A 27,900-nucleotide genomic window follows, 5' to 3' on the forward strand; every position below is an offset into this window, starting at 1 on the left:
TTGATATATACTGTAGTTTTAAATGACTATTTTGTAGAATATACTTCTTTAAAATATGGAATCCTAGATTAGACAAAATCATCCATATGTAACTTCAGCTGTGAAGACCAACAGTGAATATCTCTGTTCTAAGATAACAAAAAACTGCGTTAGGAATTCTTATGGGACTACCACACTGTTGCATAGTCATAAGCTTTTGGTTACAACCAAACTCTTGAAATAAACCAAACAGCTAGTGCAATTCAGTATGATAGGATTATTCTTGAGTCTAAAATTAGTGTATTACTACTCTGGATCATTGAACCTTTTTCTTGTCTGTGAGACAGTCTCACTCTGTTGCCCAGGCCCAAGTGCAGTAGTGTGATCTCAGCTCACTGCAGTCTCCGCCTCCCAGGCTCAGGCAAGTCTCCCACCTCAGCCTCCTGAGGAGGTGGGACTACAGGCACGTGCCATCATGGCTGGCTAATCTTTTGTATTTTTTGCAGAGACTGGGTCTCACTGTGTTGTCCTGGCTGGTCTCAAACTCCTGGGCTCAATCTGTTCACCTCGACTTCCCAAAGTGTTGGGATTACAGGCATGAACCATTATGCATTGGCCATTGAGCCTTTGTGGTTGGCCATTGAACCTTTTTATCCTAACCACATTGTTGCCTAAAATTATGTGTTTTGGTATTTGCAATTTTCACTCTTGAAAGAATCTGTGAAATATAAGTTTGACTATAACACTTCCCTTTTATGCTTTTGTTAGTTTTGTAAGCATATCAGTAGTCAGAACTACTTGGGCAAAGAACTTGGTAGTATAACATCTCATAGTCATTATACGAGAAATTCTACAATTTCATCATCATTGGAATGAGTTGTATATTTGATTTTGTAAAGTTTCCTTTTTCATTGAAACATAAATTATTATCACCAAGCCAATAAATAATCTTTCCCATTCTGTGTTTCATTAATTTTTAGTCTAAAAGCTGTACTTTCTATCATTTAAAAACAAATTTCTCAGTTTTAATAATGTTTAGTGCTTTAGGATGACTTTGAATCTGTCCTTGGTCATTATAGCACTTAAAATGTGTGTCTTTGTTCTTTGGAATTTAATTCTTTTAAATGGGAGAAAAGTTGGAGTTTTTTAGATAATCTTAGGAAAAACTCTTTAAAATTTTTTAGTCATGTACAATGTAATTATTCCTCAATAATTCTGGAGAACAGCATTCTTTTAGGGTAGGAGTAGAAGGAAGATGAGTCTTATTTCTACATTCCTATTTCTGGTTTTTCTCTTACATGAACCACACCAGTATTCACTGAGCTCAATAACCACTTAATGCCTGGCATCCTGTTTCTCTAACGTCAAACATCATATACTTGCTTCCACATTGCATTTTATAAATGAAAACATGTTTATTGAAGAAATTTTATTTACTGCCTAAATTCATGAAAAATTTTTTGATGAAGCAATATTGGCTCCTAAGATTAAAATAAGTTTAGTTCTTCATTAGAATTTGTTTTGCCTCTCTTAAGGCTCATGCAGCCAACCTCCTTTCCTACTTCCAGAATTTCTGTGTCAGTATCTGTCCTATACCTGTTCCTTTCAGAGGACAGGCAGACTCAAATCTACCTGAAGTTTTTTTTTTTTTTGAGACGGAGTCTCGCTGTGTCGCCCAGGCTGGAGTACAGTGGCCGGATCTCAGCTCACTGCAAGCTCCGCCTCCCGGGTTCACGCCATTCTCCTGCCTCAGCCTCCCGCGTAGCTGGGACTACAGGCGCCGCCACCACGCCCGGCTAGTTTTTTGTAGTTTTAGTAGAGACGGGGTTTCACCATGTTAGCCAGGATGATCTCGATCTCCTGACCTCGTGATCCACCCGCCTCGGCCTCCCAAAGTGCTGGGATTACAGGCTTGAGCCACCGCGCCCGGCCCTACTTGAAGTTTTAAAGTAACTTCCTTTCCCCTTTCTGCTCCTTATACTTTTGAGGTATGTGGCATGCTTCCATTAGTGACATGGTTCATAAGGCCGTGATTCTCAATTTGAATGCAAATCATGTTGAGAATTTAGGAGAAAGTGGTAGTGATGACTTGTGAAGAAATAGTTTAAGAAAGATCTTTAAATGCTCTTCACTTGCTTTTATACCCAGATATTTATAGTATGTTTTACCTTAAAGGTCTTGGATTGGAATTTTTAAACTTGGACTTCTTGCCCTAATATATATAAAGTGTAAAATGAATTTATACTTTTGAGAAAAAAATTTAATGTTTGTGTAAATAATATATCTCGATATAAAATTCATTAAAACTTTTAACATTTGAAATTTTAAATAGCCGAATTTCTATAAAAATAATTACTAAAATTACTTTATTCTGTGAATGTTTCTTCTGTTTCAGATCAGTAGTAATTTCACTTCGTCTTCTTCCAAAACTATTTGGTACTTTTCAGCAGTTTGGGAGCAGTTACGATACACACTGGATAACAATGTAAGTAAATAAAATATTTATTTTAAAGATGTTTTTCAAATTATAGTTATCTAAAGGTTTTGACTAACCTACAAGCTTTTTTTTTTTTTTTTTTCTTTTTTTGAGACGAAGTCACACTCTTTCACTCAGGCCTGACTGCAGTGGCGCTGTCTCGGCTCACTGCAAGCTCTTCCTCTTGGGTTCGCGCCATTCTCCTGCCTCAGCCTCCTGAGTAGCTGGGACTACAGGCGCCTGCCACCGTGCCCAGCTAATTTTTTGTATTTTTAGTAGAGGCAGGGTTTCACTGTGTTAGCCAGGATGGTCTTAATCTCCTGACCTCATGATCCACCCGCCTTGGCCTCCCAAAATGCTGGGATTACAAGTGTGAGCCACCACGCCTGGACAGCCTACAAGCTTTTACTCTGTACCAGGAAAATTTGAGTTTCATGTGATTTGTTTTCTTAGATTTCTCTGCCACTTAGCCCTGTGGAGATTATATCTTGATGAGTAGGAAAATCTGTGTTTTATTTTCTTTGTAGTTTGAGAACAGTACTTTAGCAATTAATACTCTAATTTCAGAGAGATGTTTAGTGTATGCAGCTACAGCAGAGTACTTTTGAAGAAGAGCCACACTAAAGTAAACTCTAGCGTGCCTTTAATTTTTCCCGTTTCTAGGAATTGGCTGTAGACCTACAGTCGTGTTTGGGGCAATCTTGACACTACCCTATTACAGGTTGAGTATGCCTAATCTGAAAAATCTAAAATCTGAAATGCTCCATAATCCAACATTTTTAGAGCACCAGTATGACGCTCAAAGAAAATGTTCATTGGAGCATTTTGGAATTTGGATTTTTGGATTAGCTGTGTTCAACTGCTATGCATTCTGCAAATATTCCAGAATCTGAAAAAATCTGAAACACTTCTGGTCCCTGGCATTTTGGATAAGGGATATTCAACTTGTACTGCTTTACATTTATGGAGAACTTATGATTAATGAATATTAAAATAATTCTTCCAAAGGCAGAACTTTTATGTGAAATTGACCCCATGTTTTGGTAATAAGTCTGGAGAAAGTTGTCTACCACGAACAATACACGAGGAAGATGTGTTGTGTACTTTATTCTAAATAAGCTTTTGGAGAGATTGCAGAGACATTTGAATTTTAGGGAATATTCGACTTATTGAAGGATTCATTTGTGAGGTCAAATTCTCAATTCTAAGCTTAGGTGGTAAGAACACTTGTTTGCTTTCACAATGGTGTATCGCTTTTATAGTTCTTGGAAGTCTGCAGTGTAATTCCAGATTGGGTGAAGTTAGTTCTTCTGAGTCATATACCTTGCTTCTTATTGTTCTTTTAAAGGGAATATGTTTAATCTGAACCTTTATTATTTAGAAGTATATTAGTCTCTTTCTTTGGTTAATACTACAGTAAGAATCCAGTGAAAGTTCTATTTTTGCAAGGACGGTCCTTAAGTTTCCAAAAGGAAGGGTAGGGGAAAGCATTTAACATCACTGAAGAACAAGAATAGTGTGAGCCCTTTTTCATTGCCTCTTTCTGTAGTTTTTAAGTGGCTGAATTTCAAAATTCTAATGCAGTAAAGGTATTTATTTGGTGCTAACACAGGTGAGCAGGTGTCATTTTAATCAGTGGAGGTGCTTCATATTAAGGAGCAACTTTCTTGTATAGAAGGGGCAGTCTCTGAATATTCAGTTACTTAATCAAGTACTTGAACCTAAGTATTACTGAGTTGAAACCCTTTTAGCTTGTTCCTTAAATTAAATGTAAATAAACTTAATTAAGGAAAATTCACAGGGTTTCCATTACCACAAGAGATTGGTATCCTAAATTTCATAAAGTACATCACTTAAAAGAACTCTAAGCTCCTGTGGTTATTTGACATCAGTAACAACAAAAACTATCATTTATTGTGAATCTAGTATGTGTAGCAGTACTCAATATTTAGTACATATTCTCTCTTAAACTCACTCTAATGGCCCATAGTTTAAAATTGGAAACTTATCCTTGACTCTTTTAAGAAACCTTCAAGCAAACAGACTTCCAGAGGTCAGCTTACTTGCCTGAAGCCGTGTTATAGCAAGTATATTGGAGCTGGTTTCAAACCCAAAGTCTTTCTTCTTTCTACCACTTGACCTTTAGTCACTAGCAAGGTGAAAGTAACTTCTGTTTAAAATATGGCTATAACAGAAACATGATGTAAATTATATTGGAACTTACAGAATTTTAGTACTTCTACATCTGTACATTTTAACAGATAAATTGCTAATAGGTGTTATATGAAATACATTATGTTAGTTATGGAAGTTATGGACCCTGGGATCTCTGAATGTATATGCCACTATTTGTGTTTTCACTGTAGTATTTCTACATTATTTTGGAACTCAGTGCTGGGTATTTCTTTGATTTTTTTTTTTTTTTTAATTCGTTCAAAAATAAGCAAATTAATGACAAAAGATATATGCAGTAAGTTTATTGTATGCCTTCCATATGCCAGATATTCTGCTAAGCAATGACCAAAGCACATAGTATATCCTTATATGAAATGGTATCATATTACTTTTAATATTAACTCCAATTAGTCATTGATAATAGCGCTTTCACAGGCATTATTTTGAGATTAAAAACTTATAAAGGTACTTTAAATTCATAAAAATGAAGGAACATTGCTTTATATCTTTTCACCATTCAAATATAAAACATGTATATTTTTGGTAACTGTAAAATTTTACATTTGAAGATTTTTTAAGATTTGCATATTTACTGTCATAGCATAGATTTATTCTCTTACCCTGCCCACTTTAAAATTATTTTTTCTTTTATTTGGGCCAGGTGGGCAGAAAAAGAACTGAACATGATGAAGCTTTTCTTTGATAATTTGGTATACTACATTCAAACTGTGAGAGAAGGAAGACAAAAACATGCACTGTGAGTACCTCTCAACTGAGTTAAAGACGTTTGTGTGGATTGTCTTTCCTTTGAAAAATAATTTCCCAGTGTTTTAACTTTTTTCCATTTAGTAAATAATTGTAACAGAAAACTTCATTTGTATAAAATTATGAAAAGGCTGCTAGAACTTTTTAAGCTGAAAGATTCTTAGGTGTTACTCTTAAATTCTTAGGTAAATGTAACTGACTCACTTTTGGGGGTTGGTTAACCTTCACTATTGAGATTTGTTCAGACATACTGTTTTTAGGAATCAAAAGTAAATATATTTTTCAGAAACCATAGATATGCTTGTCTTAACATATTAGAGCATTGATTCTAAAATTTGTAAATATTTACTTAAAAAATACTATATTTAACATATAGTTAAGTTAAAACATTTTATTATAATTGCATACTAGTAGAAAGTTTAGGACGTGGAAGGTTTTAAAACTGGTGGTATATCATTAATGTTTTCTTATGTATCAAAATATTCTCTGGATATATTCAAGTGATTTAGGACAAGAATTGGTAGAAATGGATTGGTGGTGGTATAGCTGTATTTGAGGGGAGATGGCATAGGAGATTCAGAAGATTTCTGCGGGTGAACTGATTGTTGTGGACTGATGTCCATGTTGAGGAAACCAGTTCAGTGCCACTACTGGCGTGTTAGTGGAGAAGAGGAGGAATCACGCTGTGATTGAAAAAAATCACATAGAAAACTTCCACAAAGGTGGAAACTAAGCAGACTGTGGAAGTGTTGGGAAAAGTCATAGATATTTAAGGCATACATACTTCTAAAAATAAATTTATTTCCCTGCACAAATCAGTTCTCTGGATGTTATTTTTACTGTGTCCTTTAGGGTGCAGCTATCTTCCCACTTGCCTAAAACTTGAGACTTCAGGCATTTTTGTACGCTTATTTCCAAACATGAGTAATGATGATGATGATGATAACCAAAAAGCCAGTGCTTATTGATATATACCAATGTGTCAGATACCAACTACTTTAAGATATGCAACAACCCGTTTGAGAGAGTCTTACTTTACAAATGAGTATACTGAAGCTATGATATGACAACTTCTCCAACGTCACACATAAAAATAGAGCGAGCTTTTTTACCGCCACAGTCTGTTTCTGTTATAGAATTTGTATTTGTAAATGTGACATTATGCTGCCATTATTCTCTACCTTTTTGTTAAAATATACCGCATGTCTTTTCACAAATTGACATTTCCCCAAGCACTACTTTTGTCCTTATAACTACCTCTAGGTAGTCTCCTTGCCTCAGTCTTCCCATATGCTGGTTCAGTCCTTCTGTCAAATTAGGAAAGCAGTATGGTACTGGTGGGAAGCCCATGGGCTTGAGAATCATACAGACGTAGATCCAGGTTATTAATCTATTATTTTAACCTTATTTCAATTATTTACCCCTCTAATTCCAATTATTTACCTTATAAGTGTTTGTAAGAATTTAATGAAATGATATAGTGAATTGCACTTGGCACATAGATTATCTACAAATTGTAGTTACCTGGTTAAAACAAAGAATGTAGCATAAGAAAGATACAAGAATTCTGTCTCTTAACCCCATCCAGAGATTCTTCATGGCATAAATAAAATACCAGTCTCTTCAGCTTAATATTCTGGGCTGCCTATGATCTAAACTCAACCTTTCCAGTTTTATTGTTGAATTTTTTTTTTTTTAAAGATAGCTTATTCTACAAGCTTATCAAATTATTTCTGGAGTATTTCTTTTTTTTTTTTTTTTTTTTTTCTTTTTTGAGACGGAGTCTCACGCTGTTGCCTGGGCTGGAGTGCAGTGGCCGGATCTCAGCTCACTGCAAGCTCCGCCTCCCGGGTTCCCGCCATTCTCCTGCCTCAGCCTCCTGAGTAGCTGGGACTACAGGCGCCCGCCACCGCACCCGGCTAATTTTTTGTATTTTTAGTAGAGACGGGGTTTCACTGTGGTCTCGATCTCCTGACCTTGTGATCCGCCCGCCTCGGCCTCCCAAAGTGCTGGGATTACAGGCTTGAGCCACCACGCCCGGCCGATATTTCTGGAGTATTTCTATTTACTGTATCCCATAGCTTTGCTTGCAAAGTTAGCTTTAAACAGAATGTATTCTTTTAAAATTAAAGTTCTAACTGTTCTTCCAAGTCAGTATCCTTCTTTATTCCTATTGAAGCAGAGTTTGAGGATAATGTTGGCCTCTTGAATCCGAACATTCTGTTTATGCTCTATAAAAATCATAGGATTGCCAGGCATGGTGGCTCATGGCTGTAATCCCAACATCTTGGGAGGCCGAGGCGGGCGGATCACCTGAGGTTGGGAGTTCAGGACCAGCCTGACCAACATGGAAAAACCTCGTCTCTACTAAAAATACAAAAAAAATTAGCCAGGTGTGGTGGCGCATACCTGTAATCCCAGCTACTCAGAAGGCTGAGGCAGGAGAACCACTTGAACCCAGGAGGTGGAGGTTGCAGTGAGCCAAGATTGCACCATTGTACTCCAGCCTGGGCAACAAGAGCGAAACTCCGTCTCAAAAACAAAACAAACAGAAATCACAGGATCAACAAAGAGCAGAAATAAAAACCACACATAACCCACGTTTTTATTAGGACATGGGGAGTTAATTACTTGTCAGCAAAGAAATAAACACTAGGTTATAAAAGAGCTCCCACCAAGAGCAGGACTTGAGAGGCATAGTGAAAGGGGAATGGAAGTCATAAAATGAATCATCCTCATAAAGAGAAAATCCAACATTAAGTATCAAAAAGGAACATACGTCTGAGACTTAGTTGTTCACTGCTTTGAAAACAGTGGAGTTACTCATTTTGTTAGTGGAATCAGAGGTGAGCAAAACATTGCTTCTGCATTGAAAAATGAGTAGGGTTCTTTGGATATGTGTTTTATGTTTTTTTTTTTTTAGAGTATACTAGAATAATCTTTCCAACCTTTCAATCTGCCTTGTTGGCTGCCGTCCTAGGAGACTAAAACTCTTAGAACAGAGAGATGTTGTCTGGACTAATTTGGTATAATTTCCCTATTCCTTCGGGGTGTAAAACAGTTGTACATTTGCTACTTTTTGTTCAAGCATACTTATTTCAGTATTTTTTTTTCAGTGCAGATTAAAATTGGAAAGTTCTGAAATGTTTCACTTTTCAGGGGGGAAAAAGATTCTTGTAGCATGAAAGATAATATTTTTATTTTTTTATTTTGTAATTTTTGTTTTTTGCTTTTATATTTTTATTTTATTTTATTTTTTGATGGAGTTTTTGCTCTTTTGTCCAGACTGGAGCGCAATGGTGTGATCGATCTCAGCTCACTGCAACCTCCACCTCCTTTCAAGTGATTCTCCTCCCTCAGCCTCCCGAGTAGCTGGGATTACAGGTGCCTGTCACTGCACCTGGCTAATTTTTGTGTTTTTAGTAGAAAAGGTTTCACCATGTTGGCCATGCTGGTCTCGAACTCTTGACCTCAGGCGATCCATCTGCCTCTGCCTCCCAAAGTGCTAGGATTACAGGCATGAGCCACCGCGCCAGTAGTATATTCGTAAAAGGACACATTAATGTGTTTCTTGAATCCAGGGGCCTCTAGAGAAAATCTTGTCTGCAGAGGCTACAAAGATTTTCTTTTAAGGCAGTAATCTGTTACTAAAGTTTCATATCTTTGGGGAGACTATTTTTGTCCTGTATTTCTTGTGATGTCAGAAGCCGTGGACAAGCCCGTCAGAATTTGTCAATATTGGTACCATCTTTGTCTGATATCCCAAGAAATTTTTCTCACTGGTGGTTTCAACAGCCCATAGGAACCTGAGGGAGCAGGGTCTTTGAAGTGCAGCGTCAGGGGCTATACTATGGGAGTACAAAGGGACTAGACCCATGCCTTCAGGGTTATGAGTCCCTTATTCCGAGATGCAAGTATAGGGGGAGAATTATTTCACATGTAAAGGCACTTAGTAAAGGGTTAGGCTTTATTCTCCCTTTACGTTTGATTGGTGTCCCCTAGACAAGGCAAGAGGAATATAGTAACATAAAACTGCAGAACTGATGGGTCATACAACTCATTTTTGAATTTGTACTCAAGGCCTCTGCTACAAAATCTCTTGTTCTTTAACTTAAAAAGCCTTGAAGCCTTTAAGAGCTAGCTGTTCTTGAATGTTATCTGGGTTGCCTTGTAGTCTGAGAGGTGCTTATCAGATTTCCTCTCCCCTACATCTCATCATATGTATTTTCACCTTCACAAAGGTCAGTGCAGCATTAATGAAAAAGTTAATCTTATCTTTGCCAGCGTTAATAAGAGACCCTAAAGAGCAGCAAAGGCATGTCCAGTGAACTCAATCTTCAGAAAACTTAAGCTTTAAAACTTCGATAATGAATTTAGTGCAATTTTGGGAAGCTAATTTTGGGATGCTGTTAAAATTTTGTTCTTACTTGGGGATTACAGAACATCGAATTAAGATGCCCAGGCTGTGCACAGTGGCTCATGCCTGTAATCCCAGCACTTTGGGAGGCCAAGGTGGGCAGGTCACCTGAGGTCAGGAGTTCGAGACCAGCCTGGCCAACATGGTGACACCATATTTCTACTAAAGATACAAAAAAATTAGCCAGGCACCTGTAATTCCAGCTCCTCTGAAGACTGAGGCAGGAGAATTGCTTGAACCCAGGAGGCGGAGGTTGCAGCGAGCCGAGATCACGCCACTGCACTCCAACCTGGGCAAGTGTGAGACTCCATTTCCAAAAAAAAAAAAGCCCTTTGACCCTCTCCATGCTAGGTTATAGATCAGAGCATAGACCAGCCACTGTTGCATGTTGGCAAAGCAGTTTGCGCAGTCGATCCACAATCTGCCTTTTGATCTGTAAAACAGAGATAATAGCTTGTTATTGACTTAAGTTTCATTGAGTGCTCAAGTACTTGGACTAGAATGTGATTATAGACACAGTTAAATATGCAGTTCACTGGGGTTGCTAAAGGAGAGGAATCCTTTTAAAATGCAAAACTGGGCCAGGCATGCTGACACCTGTTGTAATCCCAGCACTTTGGGAGGCCAAGGCAGGCAGATCACTTGAGGTCAGGAGTTTGAGACAGCCTGGCCAACATGGTGAAACCCCGTCTCTACTATAATAAAAATAACAAAAATTAGCTGGGTGTGGTGGCGCACGCCTGTAATCCCAGCTACTCCGGAGGCTAAGGCACGAGAATCACTTGAACCTGGAAGGCAGAGGTTGCAGTGAGTGGCGATTCTGCCACTGCACTCCAGCTTAGTCAACAGAGTGAGACTCTGCCCCCGACTCCGCCAACACATACACACACACACACACACAGTTTTAAAAAAGCAAACCTGATGATTACCTCCACCCCAAACATGGTCCCCTCACCCCCAACTCTCCAACACTCTTCCTTGACTTCCTTTTCCATCTCTACTTTCTTTTTTTTTTTTTTTTTTGAGACAGAGTCTCGCTCTGCCGCCCAGGCTGGAGTGCAGTGGCGTGATCTTGGCTCACTGCAAGCTCCGCCTCCCAGGTTCACGCCATTCTCCTGCCTCAGCCTCCCGAGTAGCTGGGACTACAGGCGCCCGCCACCTCGCCCGGCTAGTTTTTTTTGTATTTTTTAGTAGAGACGGGGTTTCACTGTGTCAGCCAGGATGGTCTCGATCTCCTGACCTCGTGATCCGCCCGTCTTGGCCTCCCAAAGTGCTGGGATTACAGGCTTGAGCCACCGCGCCCGGCCTCCATCTCTACTTTCTGACATTAGGGCTGACCACAGTCTCTCATTTATCTAGTCAGACTCATCTCCTACCCTACTTCACTAAAAGCCGCTTCTTTAAAAGTTTCAAAAGCAACTTTTTTATTAAGCATCAAATTTTATGCATGTGAATTATAATTATTTAGATTTGAAATAACATTCAAAAATGCCAAGTTTGTGTCAGCTCTATTTTTCATGAACTAGATTTATGGAAATATTATTTTATTAGTGTTTCTTGGGTACAGAATATATTATCACTATAGGGACCATGATATGAAGCATGTACTTTTTAGATAGAGATGGTGTTCTTTACTTGTTGCCTATTCTAATTTATGTGTGTATTGCATACTTTTAAAATGACATACTTCCTCTGCTTCACTAGTTGAATTTTTGTGTGCTTTCTTACATAATTTGAAAATAAACTGTTATAGTTTCAAGATTTGTATAATTTATTAGTTCAAATTTGTGTTTTGTTTTGTCTTTATGAACTTTTTTGTGTAACCAAAGATACATAGTTAAAATAATTAATTACAGATTATTAAAACAATTTTTGGTATAAGTTATGCATAGGACCACTAAAGTTTTAGAAGTAATTAAGAAATAGGGTGTTTAATTATTTTAATGACTTTTAAATTATAGGTACAGCCATAGTGCTGAAGTTCAAGTTCGACTTCAATTCTTGACTTGTGTATTTTCAACTCTGGGATCACCTGATCATTTCAGTAAGTTTTTAAATCAGTACTTTTTTCAAATCTGTTTTGACTATTGAATTTACTCGCTCTTTGGATTTCTGCAGTGATTTTTTTTTTAATTTAATTTTAGAGTAAGTGGGTACATGTATGTTTGTTACAGGGGTATATTGCATACTGGTGGGGATTGGGCTTCTTGTGTACCCATTACTCAAATAGTGAACACTGTACCCCATAGATTATTTTTCAACCCTTGTCCTGCTCCTGCCATATCCCCGTTTGGAGACCCTGGTGTCTAGTAGTTTCATTTATATGTCCATGTGTACTCATTGTTTAGCTCCTGCTTACAAGCAAGAATGTACGGTACTTGGTTTTCTGTTGCTGAGTTAGTTCACTTAGAATAATGGCCTCCAGTTCCATTTATGTTGCTGCAAAGGACACGATTTCATTTGTTTTTATGGCTGCTGCAGATTATTCTTAATACATTTATAAATTATACCAACATTCAGATAATTTATTCAAATAATTGAGATTGTTTGCATTTTAAATAAATTTAAAAAATTTTTTAGTTCTATAAGACCTTTTCTTTTTTCTTTTTTGAGACAGGATCTCATACTGTCTCCCAGGCTGGAGTACAGTGGTGCGATTACAGCTCATTGCAGCTGTTGACCTCCCCGGCTCAAGCAGTCATCCCACCTTAGCCTCCTGAGTAACTGGGACTATGCACCACCATAGCCAGCTAATTTTTTTTTAATTTGCATAGAGATAGGGTTTCACTGTGTTGCCCAGGCTTGTCTCAAACTCATGGGCCCAAACAGTCCTCCTGCCTTGGCCTCCCAAAGTGCTGAGATTACCAGCATGAGTCACTGCACCGGGCTGACTGCATCTTTTATTATTTTTGCTTATAGAATCTTGCTTTCCCTTTGGTTGGAGATAGGTATTAATTATGCATTATTATTGGGGCTATTCTTTTGAAAATTACTTGGCTTGATGGGTGATAGAGACACTTGGAGGCCCCAGTTTTATTTAGTTTCACTTTAAACTGAGTTTCGTTAACAGTTAATTTTTTTTTTTTATTCAAGTCGTAGGGTACATGTGCACAACGTGCAGGTTTGTTACATATGTATACGTGTGCCATGTTGGTGTGCTGCACCCATTAACTCGTCATTTACATTATGTATATCTCCTAATGCTATCCCTCCCCCCTCCCCCAACAGTTAATTTTTTTAAAGTAGAGCTTGGTCTGTTCACCATATCCAAATCCATGTGGTTGCAAACGAGCTTGATTTCTGTTAGCCAAAGCTCGTTTTTCCTTCATATACTGACTGTCATCTTTTACTCTACATCCTTCTTTTTCTGTGTGTCAGTATCAAGCCTTATTTTTTTAGAAGGATATTGTCTCTTTAACTGTGATTACTATATTGTCAGCCTGATGGGTGTCTTGCTAGCAGTTGTCATGACTTTTTTCAAGGCTGTACCTATGCTTGAGATATACTGTATTTATCTTATTATTTAAGTCTCTTATTTCTTTTTTTTGTTCAAACTATTTATAACGAATGCCACCAACACTGTGATAACGGATTTCAAAAATAAGCTACCTGATTTTGGTAGGAAATTTCTCTTTTGTGTTACTAGGTCATTTATTGACCCATTATGACTGATAAAATTCAAGAAATAAGTAAACTAAAATACGGCAAAACCAATCTGTAGGGAGAAGTCAAACTAAAACACATATAGTCAACATAGATACTATGAACATTTAAGTTTCATATTTATTATACACAGTATAGATTCTCTGTGAATTTCCAACAGACACTAGCTACTGTCCAGATAGTATCAAATCTAAAACTTCACTTCTCCCACATCATGGCTCTTCTCCTGCCCACTTCACCTGCCCTCAAAGTGATCTTCCCATATCAATCTCCAGAGTAGCTGGGACCACAAGTGCATATCACCATACCTGGCTAATTTTTAAATTGTTTGTACAGAGTCTCATTATGTTGCCCAGCCTGGTCTGAAACTCCTGGGCTCAAGCGATACTCCGGCTGCCTTAACTTCCCAAAGTGCTAGGGTTACAGGCCTCAGACCACTGTGCATGGCTGGTTGTACTTCTCTTACTGGCACAGTTCCTGTTATCCATAACGAAGTTACTCCAAAGTTACATGTAATTACATCCAATATTTTAATACTGATTTTCAATATGACAATAACTATAGTCTTAAAAAAAAAACAATAATGAAAGTGTATAAGTTGCATGTTGAATGTGGACTGGTGATTCAGCCAATTATGGATATACTTCTGTTTTATTATTTAGTTGACTATAATTAACCTGGATACTCTTTATCTTGTTCTCCTTAATTACTTAACGTGTTTAAGTTCTGATATATACTAGAGTTGTTTGGGGTTTATTTATATTTGCTCCTATGGGCATAAGTTCTCAAAACAAATAATGTACACATTAACTGTTTCAGTGAGAAACAGGATAACTTTTTTTCTGATAAAACTCTTTAGACTGATACTGCTCCTAGGGTGAATATGTCTGGGGAATTTTTCTTTATTTTGTCATTTCACCTACTTTTCCCAAGAAAAAGAAATTTCTTTTAATGGTACCATACCATCATGTCCCTTCTGGTTCTAGGGCACCACCCCAGGGTTTGGAACCTCTTAAAATGTACTTCAGAAATCCCTGGAATGCTTTTGTTCTAACCTTTTGGACTGTCTAATTTTTTTCATATTCATACTTGTGATTGCCTATAATGCCTTCCCTTTTGTTCTGAATAATTCATCTGTCTTCTACCACATTCGGGAATCCTTTAATACTTGGGTCAAAGTACAATACAAATTTTTTCTCATTAGTCTGACTCCCTAGCTGATTATGTCCTCTGATAGGTTGCTGTTGTCTGTTTTATGCACTTTCCTTTTGCTTTGTTCATCATAAGGGTCCTTTTTTCTTTGTTTTGTTTTGTTTTGTTTTGAGATGAAGTCTCGCTCTTGTCGCCCAGGCTGGAGCGATCTTGACTCACCACAACCTCCACCTCCTGTGTTGAAGTGGTTCTCCTGCCTCAGCCTCCTGAGTAACTGGTATTACAGGCATGTGCCACCATGCCTGGCTAATTTTTTGTATTTTTAGTAGAGACGGGGTTTCTCCATGTTTGTCAGTCTGGTCTCGAACTCCTGACCTCAGGTGATCGCCCAACTTAGCCTCCCAAAGTGCTGGGATTACAGGCATGAGCCACTGCGCCCGGCCTCCTTTTTTCATATTTTACAAAAATAATATTATCTCCTATATAGAGAGTGACCTTTGAACATGGTATATGCTCTATTTATAATACTCAAACCTTACCACTGACTCCTGAATTTTTAGGATTACCTCCCCCAGTCATTATTACTAGTATACAGATATGCTCCTATTTTAGGGAGATGAATTTTCTTCCTAAATGAATTCTTTGAGAATACTTCATAAGTTGTGTATTTTTAGGTGATTTACATATGGGTTATCTTAAAGTACATTTTAAAAACATAAATTATGTGAAAATTCGTATTAAATAGTTGTAAAAGGCTCTACGATACCTCCTTTGTGTTTCTGGCTATATTGGTGTTTCTGGTACGTTCATTTAGGACCAAAATGTTGTATAAATATGATTTTAAATTTTACAAATGGGATGACATAAGAAATAGTTATTGAGATTTATTTATTTATTTTTTCGAGATGGAGTCTCACTCTGTCACCAAGCTGGAGAGCAGTGGCACAATCTCAGCTCATTGCAACTTCCGCCTCCTGGGTTCAAGCAGTTCTCTTGCCTCAGCCTCCCGAGCAGCTGGGACTACAGGGGTGTGTGCCACCACACCTAGCTAATTTTTGTATTTTTAATAAAGACGAAGTTTCACCATGTTGGCCAGGTGGTCTTGATCTCCTGACCGTGTGATCTGCCCACCTCAGCCTCCCAAGGTGCTAGGATTACAGGCGTGAGCCACCGCACCCAGCTGTTTTTTGTTTGTTTTTTTTAGACAGTCTCGCTGTGTCATCCAGGCTGAAGTGCAGTGGCATGGTCATAGTTCACTGCAGCCTTTAACTCCTGGGCTCGAGGAGTCTTCCCACCTCAGCCTCCCGAGTAGCTAGGACTAAAGGTGCGTGTCACCCTGCCCAGCTACTTTTTTGTTTATTTTTGACGTGGAGTCTTGCTCTTTTTGCCCAGTCTGGAGTACAGTGGCGAGGCCTCGGCTCACTGCAACCTCCGCCTCCCGGGTTCCAGCAATTCTCGTGCCTCGTCTTCCCAAGTAGCTGGGATTACAGGCACCCACTACTACACCTGGCTAATTTTTGTATTTTTAGTAGAGACGGGATTTCACCATATTGGCTAGACTGGTCCTGAACTGCTGACCTCAGGTGATCCACCCACCTCATCTTCCCAAAGGGCTGGGATTACAGGCGTGAGCCCCCACGCCCGGCCTACAAATTTTTGTTTTTTAATTTTTTGTAAAGACAGGGTCTTCCTATATTGCCCAGGCTGGTCTCAAACTCATGGCCACAAGTGATTCTCCCACCTCGGCTTCCCAAAGTACCTGGATGAGATAATAAATATTTTATACACTTCTATATAAATAAACTACAGGAGGTTGTCAAAGAATGTTTTAACATTATTGAGGAAAAAAACTGATTCCCGGCCAGGGCCACTGCCTGTGCAGAATTTGCACATTCTCCCCATGTCGGCGTGGATTTTCTCTGGGTACCCTGGTTTCCTCCCACATCCCAAAGACATGCACTGTAGATTCATTGGCACGTCTAAATGATCTCAATCTGAATGAGTGTGGGCATGTGTATGAGTGCAGTCTGCAATGGAATGGCGTCCTGGTCAAGGTTAGTTAGTGCTTTGTCCTTGAGATGCTAGTCCCTAAGATGCTGGGATACGATTTGGCCAGCGACAGCCCTGAGCTCTGGAATAAGCGAGTTGGAAAACGAGCAAATGAATGAATACAAATTGTAACATAGAAATTTGTAAGCTCTATGATATTCATACAAATGCATAGTCATAAATGATGTGGTACAAAAGCGAGCCCACTAAATTTGTTACTGTTTGTGTTTGAACTGCCTGGTGGTAGGAAGTGTTCCTTATAGTGTTTAATTTGTAACCATTTAGTCCTTGATTTTATTTACCACCACCACTGATTTGCCAAAAATTGGGTAACTAACTATCTGAGTGGTTTGTATTAATCTTTCTTAAATGTATATATAGCTCACACTTATTCCAGTGTTTAATATTCAGAATGTTAACTTTTAAATAAGGAAGTTTAGCGATTTTTTGTTTTTGTTTTTTTTGTTATTTTTTGAGGTGGAGTCTTGCTCTGTTGCCCAGGCTGGAGTGCAGTGGTGCGATCTCAGCTCACCACAATCTCCACCTCCCAGGTTCAGGCAATTCTCCTGTCTCAGCCTCCTGAGTAATGGGGATTACAGATGTATGCCACCATGCCCAGCTAATTTTTTGTATTTTTGTAGAGGCGGCGTTTCACCGTGTTGGCGAGGCTGGTCTCGATCTCCCGAGCTCGGGCAATCCACCTCCCTTGGCCTCCCGAAATGCTAGAATTACAGACGTAAGCCACTACACCTGGCTGCTGTGATTTTTTTTTTTTTTAAATCATAAATATGCTGTAGGAACATAACTCTTCTTCATATCAATTAACATATGGTAAAATTCGTTTCGTTATGCATCATTTCTTTCTTTTTTTTTTTTTTTTTTTTTTGAAATGGAGTCTGGCTCTGTCGCCCGGGCTGGAGTGCAGTGGCCGGATCTCAGCTCACTGCAAGCTCCGCCTCCCGGGTTCCCGCCATTCTCCTGCCTCAGCCTCCCAAGTAGCTGGGACCACAGGCGCCCGCCACCTCGCCCGGCTAGTTTTTTGTATTTTTAGTAGAGACGGGGTTTCACCGTATTAGCCAGGATGGTCTCGATCTCCTGACCTCGTGATCCGCCTGTCTCGGCCTCCCAAAGTGCTGGGATTACAGGCTTGAGCCACCGCGCCCGGCCTTCATTATGCATCATTTCAATTAAAATTGCAATTTCCAAGAACCTATCCATGTTAAGTGAGGACTTACTATATGTACACATGCCTAAAAGAAGTATAATTTTTTTATGTGTAGTTAATAAAGTATAAAATTTATAATTTTTATCTAGGGTTAAGTTTAGAGCAAGTTGACATCTTATGGCATTGTTTGGTAGAGGATTCTGAATGTTATGATGATGCACTCCATTGGTTTTTAAATCAAGTTCGAAGTAAAGATCAACATGCTATGGGTATGGAAACCTACAAACATCTTTTCCTGGAGAAGGTAATTACATTTCTCACAGTTTGTCACTATTTTTCCATGTTCCCTTTTTCATCTCTTGAAATACGAATTCTGTAATGCTTTTTTTTTGACAGTTTTTTTAAGTAGCCAAATGTAATGATTTTTAGTAGTCCTAGTATAATTTTTGGTCAGATTGTGCTCAGATTTTGGTTTTATACTGTGTACATCTAAATTAATTGTTTATATTTATAAAAATATTCTATTAGCTACGATAATTAAACTAACAATCAGAATAACTTTTGAAGGCAGCACTAATTAGAAATGTGGAGGATTTTTCTTAGTGTTTGATTTTTAAAATCATCAGTAATATTGTAGTCCAATTTTCAGGGGTGGTGTCCACACCCACAAGTGTGAGAGCTGTTTTCTGTGACTCTTTCTTATTTAAATGACTGACTGCATTGCAGTCAGTCTTTTGGGCAAAGATAAGCCATTCTCCAGTATGTGTAGATTCTGGGAAGGCATATTAGGAAGTGCTGTCATTATCGTAAAGATGTTCCAATTTTTGTTCTTCTTTACCACATGCCACAGTTACTTCAGGTGACATTATTCTGAATGAGCTATTCCCAATTGAATTTTGAAACTCAGTGAAAATAATGCAAAGACTTTTTTATGCTTATTTTTGAGATTATGAAGGCTGTCCGCAAAGTGTGACATTATCTCTGTGTTAGAACTGAGTATATATATGAATGAGTTTTAGTGTGTATAAACTAAATCACTTAACAGACCCAAGACAGAGCTACAAATATAACTTTTGCCATCTTAAATTTCAACTGCTGACTTTAACAAAAACTGTACTTGTAGCTGTACCTCCCGTAAGTTTGTATGATATAGATACACAATGCATGGTAGATGTTTTTATTTATGTCCTCTGATTTGGGTCTATGCACATCTTCAGAATTGAAACCTGTATCAGACAGGTTTCAGTTATTACCTGAATAAAATGTTCATTAAATCACATACATATGTATTTTCATTTTTCGTTTCATTTTTTTTTTTGAGATAGGCTTGCTCTGTCTCTAAGACTGGAGTGCAGTAGTGCGATCACGTCTCACTGTAGCCTTGACCTCCCGGGCTCAAGCAACTCTCCCACTACAGCCTCCTGAGTAGTTGGGACTGCAGCCACATACCACCATGCCTGGCTGATTTTTGTATTTTTCATAGAGATGAGGTTTCGCCGTGTTCCCCAGGCTGGTCTCAAACTTCTGAGCTCAAGCTGTCTGCCTGCCTTGGCTTCCCAAATTACTGAGCCGCCGTGTCCAGCCAAATTATTATATATTTTTATTTTTTTAAATTATCACTAAAAATTCAAGCTGATCTGTTTCCTTCCACAGTGTTTTCAGTAACGTTTATTTAAATTTAAGAAAATCTGTGAATTATCACACTAAATTAGCTTTGTGTTTTCCCCTACCCTCCCAAAGATGCCCCAGCTAAAACCTGAAACAATTAGCATGACTGGCTTAAACCTGTTTCAGCATCTCTGTAACTTGGCTCGATTGGCTACCAGTGCCTACGATGGTGGTTCAAATTCTGAGGTAAGGATTTAGACTTACTTTATTAGGCAACTTTATTCCTCAAATTATATTATCAAATTTGGTTACCAAATTGTTTTTCTACAAAGCATAGAATTTACTACTTGTGCAATGCAATTGGGTTGGTTGGTTTGTTTTGAAATGGAGTCTAGCTCTGTCGCCCAGGCTAGAGTGCAGTGGTGCGATTTAAGCTCACTGCAGCCTCCACCTCCCAGATTCAAGCGATTCTCCAGCCTCAGCCCCCCAAGTAGCTGGGATTACAGACACTTGCCACCATGCCTCGCTAATTTTTGTGTTTTTGGTAGAGGCGGGGTTTTACTATGTTACTCAGGCTAGTCTCGCACTCCTGACCTTAAGTGATCTGCCTGCCTTGGCCTCCCAAAGTGCTGGAATTACAGGCATGAGCCAACATGCTCAGCCTAATTCTGTTCTCTGGTTTCAAAAGTTTTATAAAGCAAATTTATTTTTCAGTACCAAAGATAACATTGGGTGTGCTTAATGAAAACCTGTTACATGTTTCTTGATTTATAAAGTGGTCATGTGAGTATTCTTTGATTCTCCTAGACATTCCTAGATAATACAGCCAAATATTTTACTTCAAATAAAAGATTGATTTGTCTCAAATACGATTTTTATGCCATTTGGTTCAGCCTGGGCAACAGAGCAAGACTCTATCTGAAAAAACAAAAATAAGAATAATTTTATCTCTTAGCAAATTTGGGGAAATTTTTTAAGAAAGGAAAAAGAATAAATTTAAAAAAATTTTTATTGTTTGTATTTTTTGAGATGGAGTCTGGCTCTGTCACCTAGGCAGGAGTGCAGTGGTGTGATCTCAGCTCACTGCAACCTCCACCTCCTGGGTTCTAGCAATTATCTTGCCCCAGTTTCCTGTAGTAGCTGGGAATACAGGGGTGTGCCACCATGCCTGGCTAATTTTTGTATTTTTAGTATAGACGGGGCTGGTTTCGAACTCCTGACCTCAGGTGATCCCACCCACCTTGGCCTCCCGAAGTGCTGGGATTACAGGCATGAGCCACTGCACCAGGCCATTATGATTAGTTTTTTTGAGACGGCGTCTTGCTCTGTCACCCAGGTTGGAGTACAGTGCCACAGTCTCGGCTCACTGTAGGCTCCGCCTCCCGGGTTCATGCCATTCTCCTGTCTCAGCCTCCTGAGTAGTTGGGACAACAGGTGTGTGCCACCACGCCCAGCTAATTTTTGTATTTTTTTTTTTTTTTTTTTTTTTTTGAGACGGAGTCTTGCTATGTCACCCAGGTTGGAGTGCAGTGGGACAATCTCGGCTCACTGCAAGCTCTGCCTTTTGGGTTCACGCCATTCTCCTGCCTCAGCCTCCTGAGTAGCTGGACCTACAGGCGCCCGCCACCACACCTGGCTAGTTTTTTGTATTTTTTTAGTAGAGACGGGGTTTCACCGGGTTAGCCAGGATGGTCTCGATCTCCTGACCTCATGATCTGCCCACCTCGGCCTCCCAAAGTGCTGGGATTACAGGCTTGAGCCACCGCACCCGGCCTAATTTTTGTATTTTTAGTAGAGTTGGGTTTTCACCATATTGGCCAGACTAGTCTCGAACTCCTGACCTCAAGTTTTCCACCTGCCTTGGCCTCCCAAACTGCTAGGATTATAGATATGAGCCACTATGCCTGGCCAGAATAATTTTAGTTGTATCTAAAATGCTTTTATTTTATTTTCCTACTGCCTTCTTTTCTCGTCTGAGTAGGTTTTTCAGTGTTTTTTAGTCCTAACTCTTGCTTCTGTATCACTTTGATAACTTTTTTTTTTTTTTTTTTGGAGATGGAGTCTTGCTCTGTCATCCAGGCTGGAGTCCAGTGGCACAATCTCAGCTCACTGCAACCTCTGCCTCCCAGGTGCAATCGGTTCTCCTGCCTCAACCTCCAGAGTAGCTGGGATGACAGGAACATGCCTCCACGCCTGGCTTTTTTTTTTTTTAAAGTAGAGACGGGGTTTCACTGTGCTGGCCAGGCTCAAACTCCAGGCTCAGGCAATCCACCTGCCTCAGCCTCCCAAAGTGCTGGGATTAGAGGCGTGAGCCACTGTGCCCGGCCCACTATGATGATTTTCAATTTGGTAATTTCAGACAACTAAACATATTTGATTTACCTAAGAAGTAGTCATGCTCTATTATGAAATAATACTACCTTTTTAAAGAAGGTGACATTAACACTAAAGTTGTTCAGCTGCCAACATAGAAGGACATCTTTCTTTGCCCAACTTTTGAAAGTTCCACTCCCTACTTTTTCTGCAGTTTTTAGTGAAACCTTTTTTTTTTTTTTTTTTTTTGGTCATCTCATGGTTAACATCATAAATTTGAGTGAGGCTGGACGCAGTGGCCCCACGCCTGTAATTCCACCTTTTTGGGAGACCTAGGCGAGTGAATCAGCTGAGGTAGGGAGTTCGAGACCAGCCTGGCCAACATGGTGAAACCCTGTCTCTACTAAAATACAGAAAAATTAGCCAGACGTTGTGGCGCATGCCTGTAATCCCAGCTACTTGGGAGGCTAAGGCATGAGAATCCCTGGAATCCTGGGAGGCAGACGTTGTAGTGAGCCAAGATTGTGCCACTGCACTCCAGTCTGGGCAAGTGAGTGAGACCCTGTTCTCAAAAAAAAAAAAAAAAAAAAAAAAGAGTGAGAACTTGAGTTAGCATATCTTGTTAATATTCTGTGAATACCAGAAGGCAATGGTTTTATCAGTGTAAGTTGGATGGATTCATTGAAGCATTGTGCTCATTATTGTATTTGTTTTTTATTCCTTTGTGGTATGTTTTTCAGGACTAGAATTTTCCTACTATGTAGTCACAACTTGTGAGTTAAATATTATGTATATATTGTTAGCTGCTGTGTAAATAGTTTTTAGAATTAGTACAGGTGTATTTCATCAATTGAGGAAATTCTTAAATCATTTATTTTTGTTATTTAATAGCTGAATAATAGGAGTTGCCTATGATTTTTACTTTTGATACTTCAGTCTTACGATGAGTTACATAGTTTGACAGACAAAATTTAGAGGTATCATATTTTTCTTTCTTAGCTGTGTGGTATGGACCAATTTTGGGGCATTGCTTTAAGAGCACAATCTGGTGATGTCAGTCGAGCAGCTATCCAGTATATTAACTCCTATTATATTAATGGTAAGTGATTTGAAATATTGTCTAATAGGTAATTTTTTTTTGAGAGTGTTTCGTTAAGCTAAATTTTTTCTTTGAGACAGCTAAACAAGAATGTAAGGCTAATATATGTGTCTAAACATTGTCTTTCAGGTAAAACGGGTTTGGAGAAGGAGCAAGAATTTATTAGTAAGTGCATGGAGAGTCTTATGATAGCTTCTAGCAGTCTTGAGCAGGAATCACACTCAAGTCTCATGGTTATAGAAAGAGGACTCCTTATGCTGAAGACACATCTGGAAGCGTTTAGGAGAAGGTAATTTTTTAAATATCACACTGTTAGAATGAATTTCATTTTTATTCCTGACATATCCAGAAATATTCTTAAAGTGAATCTAAAGTTTTTGTTGGGGTCAGGTAGAAAGCATAATTTACCAAAATGAAGGGTCAGTAATAGAAGTAATTTTTATTAAGAGTCTATACCATGTTGCCTTGGAATAGGCAATACGGGTTCCTGATAAATATTGCAGAGCTTTAATAATAATTAGAGTTTGAGCAGATATGCATGAATAAGAATCGTTAGACAGAATTCCATCTCTAAGAAAGTATTGACTTTGATTAAAAAGGCAGAACACCACTACTAAAAAAAAGTTTCTCTCAAACTCTTACCAAGAACATCAAATAATCTCATAGTTGAATCAAGTTGAGTCATATGTTTCATTTGCTGTTTTTTTTTTCTTCCTGGACTAGGAGACAGTATTTTAATTTTGAATTTCCATTTACCATGGAAACATGACCAAAAAATTCTGTTAATGAATATCTGTATAATTAATTTAGACATAACCTGTGTAATACAGAAATAAAGCAAATTAATATTTATGAATATATCGACTGAAATGAAAGGTGAGTAGATAGTTTTAAGAAATTCTATTTGTTAAAAATCATTATGAGCAAATGTAAAAGTACTAAGAACTGTGTTGAAAAAAATTGTTAAAATTAGTAACTTTTTTCAACTTCAGATCTTAGTTTGATATTGAAAAGTGATACAATTGATATTTATTGACATTTTTAAAGTATCAAGAAATATTGCATAGTAAAGATATTTTATACATTCCCTATAAATAACATGCTTCCATGATTTGAAACATTTGGACATTATGAAATTCTTTATTTTGATTAAGATTGCAATTCATGGAAATTCCGCTTAAAGAATTCCTTGTGTTTTTTATGAATGTGGAAGGGAACTCGTTTTTTTGCACAGAAACTTTATACTGCCTTATAACTTTAACCACTTAAAAAGATAAAGTGTTAAAAAGAGCAAATGTGGTGGTGTATCTTATTCAAATTAATACATATTATAAAATTAAGATATTACACTGTGATGTAGAAAATGAAAGTCTGCTATAATTGCTGTCTTCCTCGTGGAGATACTGTTAATGATATCCATACTTCCAGAATTTTTTCTATGCTATAGGATCTACAGACAACAAACCAATAAGGTCCTGTTGATTCACACCCTTAGTCCTTTCACAATATTACCAGTGTCTAAAATAAGTACTTACTTTAAGTCTTTAAAAATTACTCGTTTTTTGATTGTTCAGTGGTGGTTTTGTAAATTTAATGAATTTGAGTCCAAAAATTCCTTCTCAGATGTACAGATTTTTTTCTAACTCAGTTGTGAAAAAAAAATTATGTTCTTGATATGTTTTTATTTGTTCATGTTTTTGCTGAAAGTTAATGTTGATGTTAAATAGTTTATATAAAAATGTTTTGTTACTAGTAGAATAACTAGGATATGGATAAAATTGAACAGTCACAAAACTAAGCAGTAGTTAAATTTACCTAGGTATTTTTCATGCAAAATTTTGTTCTTGATGTGCTTAGTGCTATTATTAATTGAAGATTGACTAACATCTGTAGATTGAAAAAAAGAATTGTTTTTTGTGTTCTGTATATTAAGGGAATAAACAATAATGTCTTAAATTGTTTTCTTTTTAAAAAGAGATAAAGTTATAATCTTAAATAGTGGTTCCAGCCAGAAATGTTTTTGTTTCCCAAAATGTAGTATATAATCCCTGGAGACACTTCTGATTATCACAGCAAGGGAGCATGTTGTTGGTATCTGGTGAGATGCTGTTGAATATGAGAGCATGAGATATAGCCTCCTTCACCCCTATTCATCTCTGCCTTCTGATAACAACAAATTATTAATTGGGCCTAAAATGTCAGTAATGCCACTGTGGAGAAACTCTGGTTTTCCAATATGTAGCAGGAAACATTGTTTTAAGATTACTCTTTTGCTCATACATCAGATCATGTGGAAATTAGACAAGTTCATTCATTCCCTCAGTTTTTATCCTATTCCGAATTTGCTGATTAGTTTTAGACTTTTTTTTTTTTTTTAACTAAATTCAGGTACCTGAATTTAGTTAAAAAAAAAAAAAAAAAAAAAAAAGGTATGTCTGAAAATTACTTAGAAAATTGTTTAGTGATTATCATGCTGGGTGCCTGTTTCCTTTAAAATACAAGTCTTTGTAATTCACTTTATAATTTTAACAGCCATGAATTGACTCTCAAATTCTATTAGGCTGGTTAGTATATATTACTAGAATGTTTCTGTCCCTGAAAAATTTTTCTTAATATGTTTTTTCCTTCTGAATGTAGGAATCACAGCTTGCTATTTCATTTACTGGATTAGTTTTTTTTTTTTTTTTTTTTTTTAATTCCCCCTGACTCTCCTACTAATATTTCTGTTCTCTCTATTAAAAAAAAAACATACAAAAAAAAAAACTGGCCTTAAGGAGATTGTTTTTTTCCTCAGTAATTTCTCTTGGTGACTATTTTGTTAGGAGCTCTTAGTTGTTGTTATGCATTTAGCTTTGATTCAGTGTGATGAATCTGAACTTAAATTTGTTGCTGTAGAATAAATTGGAACGAACTTAGAACTTCTTTTGGACTTTTCCAGTCTGTAAGATGATAAAAGCTTGCATAACATTAAAATGGTTTAAAATGGCATAAAATGGTATCCTTTCTATTTGTTGTTTTTGTCATGTTTTAGGTTTGCATATCATCTGAGACAGTGGCAAATTGAAGGCACTGGTATTAGTAGTCATTTGAAAGCACTGAGTGACAAACAGTCTCTGCCGCTAAGGGTTGTATGCCAGCCAGCTGGACTTCCTGACAAGGTACTTACATAGTTTTAATTTCGAAGTTGATAACATTTCCCAGGTCAAATATATGTTCTTTTTGTATTTTTAAATTGGTTGCATCTCATATTTCAGATGACTATTGAAATGTATCCTAGTGACCAGGTAGCAGATCTTAGGGCTGAAGTAACTCATTGGTATGAAAATTTACAGAAAGAACAAATAAACCAACAAGCTCAGCTTCAGGAGTTTGGTCAAAGCAACCGAAAAGGAGAGTTTCCTGGTAAGCCCTTCAATTCAAATTTTCTCTTTCTCTTTCTCTCTTTCTTTCTTTCTTTCTCTTTTTTTCTTTCTTTTTCTTTCTCTCTTCTCTCTTCTCTTTTTTCTTTTCTTGGTTGTATCATATAGCAACTGTCTTGGTTTGTCTTGTGTTGCTATGACAATACTACAAACTAGGTAAAGAACAGAATTTGGGAAGTCCAAGATCAAGGTACCAGCATCTGGTGAGGGCTCGCTCCTCTCTGCTTTCAAAGTGGCAGCTTGAATGCTGCCTCCTCACAGGCAGAGGGTGAAAGGGTGAAAAAGGAACAGACTCCCTCCATCAGACCCTTTTATAATGTCATTAATTCATTCATGGCCTCTCCAAAGGCCCCACCTCTAAAACCTGTTGCATTGGAGTCGAATGTTCAATATGAGTTTTCAGAGAGAACAAAAAAATTCAAACCAAAGTAGCAACTTTGAAGTTTTACTTTGAAGGTTCACCGTCCATGTTCATGGCTCCCCTTACCCTCCCCTCCCTTTAGTACCATTCATTCTTAGATAAGAAGCTGTTGAGAGTTGCTTCAGATGCTATTTGCAAAAAATTCTTTTGTTTCTCAAAAAATTCTATTTTAGACTTCTGATGTGATCATAAAATCTTGAAATTTATTTCATAAGCAATTTGGGAATTTTTGGTAAATTTAAATTTCCATATACTACTCATCCACTTTAACCCAACAGTTTTTTTCATATATTTCATTTTCATTTTTTCTGAGTATATAAAAATAACACACCTTCATGTCCCATCTGTGCATCTCTCCTTGCCTACCAAAAGTATCTTAAGAAATTTTTCACATAGGCCTAATATATATATATATATATTTCTCCTAATGTATGTTTCTGATCTCTTTCCAGAGATACCAAGATATAACGTAAGAATATATACACACACACACACACACACACACACACGTATATGTAAAACACAAATGGTGGAATTCCATCTTTACTGTTCTGTTTGCTTGTAGGGCATATCATTATCTTAGAAAACACTTCATGTTAGTTCATGTAGAAAGTTACTTCATTCTTTTTGAGATCTGCATAGTTCACTATATAGTAATAACTTGCTTCATTTTCCCTGTTCTCTACGAATGGACATTTAGATTGTTTTCATTATTTTGCTGTTACAAACAATGTGACAGAGAATATCTTTGTCTCTACATTATTTCATGTATGTTGGATAAATACCTCATTATGGAATTTCTGAATCCAAATGTATCTACTTTCATTAGGTTGAAATGTAGTGTGTGTAAAGTGTATGAAAATAATAAAGTGAAAATCCATGTACCTACCATCCAGGTTAAGAACTGGAACGTTAGTAGAAGCTACTGTTGTGTCCCTACCCAATAACATAATTTCCACTTCTCCTTAACACTGTCTTGATTTTTGAATTTGTTTTTTTAGTGTTGTTTATAGCCTTACCTCCATGTATGTGTTTTTATTTAGTTTTGTGAAACAGTTTAGCAACCACAAACCTAGTGGATAAAGAAAAAGGGACATATGGCTACTATTAGATACAGGATTGCAGAAGATGACAAGTTATAAACCTTCCCTACAGATATGTATAGCCTAATTTGGGGATATCAGTGGGAAAGTTCTCAA

At 37.6% G+C, this 27,900-nt stretch overlaps 1 protein-coding gene across 13 annotated transcripts in view; it reads left to right on the plus strand.

Annotated features, from left to right (window-relative positions):
• USP34 (ubiquitin specific peptidase 34) overlaps positions 1-27,900 on the plus strand; it is a 288,078-nt gene that overhangs the window by 135,455 nt on the left and 124,723 nt on the right. For 11 of the 13 annotated variants that reach the window (XR_012422341.1, XR_012422342.1, XR_012422343.1 and 8 more), the window contains 9 exons: positions 2,375-2,464; positions 5,292-5,387; positions 11,774-11,856; positions 17,991-18,145; positions 19,582-19,695; positions 22,762-22,861; positions 22,991-23,150; positions 25,893-26,019; positions 26,116-26,263. Coding sequence is in view for 10 of the 13 variants with exons in the window: in XM_045369231.3 (XP_045225166.2) it covers positions 2,375-2,464; positions 5,292-5,387; positions 11,774-11,856; positions 17,991-18,145; positions 19,582-19,695; positions 22,762-22,861; positions 22,991-23,150; positions 25,893-26,019; positions 26,116-26,263 (1,073 nt within the window). In the remaining 3 variants the exon portion in view is untranslated. The remainder of the gene's footprint in view (positions 1-2,374; positions 2,465-5,291; positions 5,388-11,773; positions 11,857-17,990; positions 18,146-19,581; positions 19,696-22,761; positions 22,862-22,990; positions 23,151-25,892; positions 26,020-26,115; positions 26,264-27,900) is intronic. The other 2 variants (XM_045369234.3, XM_074011692.1) reach the window with 1 other exon arrangement.

The sequence above is a fragment of the Macaca fascicularis genome, chromosome 13, assembly GCF_037993035.2.
Source record: "Macaca fascicularis isolate 582-1 chromosome 13, T2T-MFA8v1.1".
Classification (NCBI taxonomy): domain Eukaryota; kingdom Metazoa; phylum Chordata; class Mammalia; order Primates; family Cercopithecidae; genus Macaca; species Macaca fascicularis.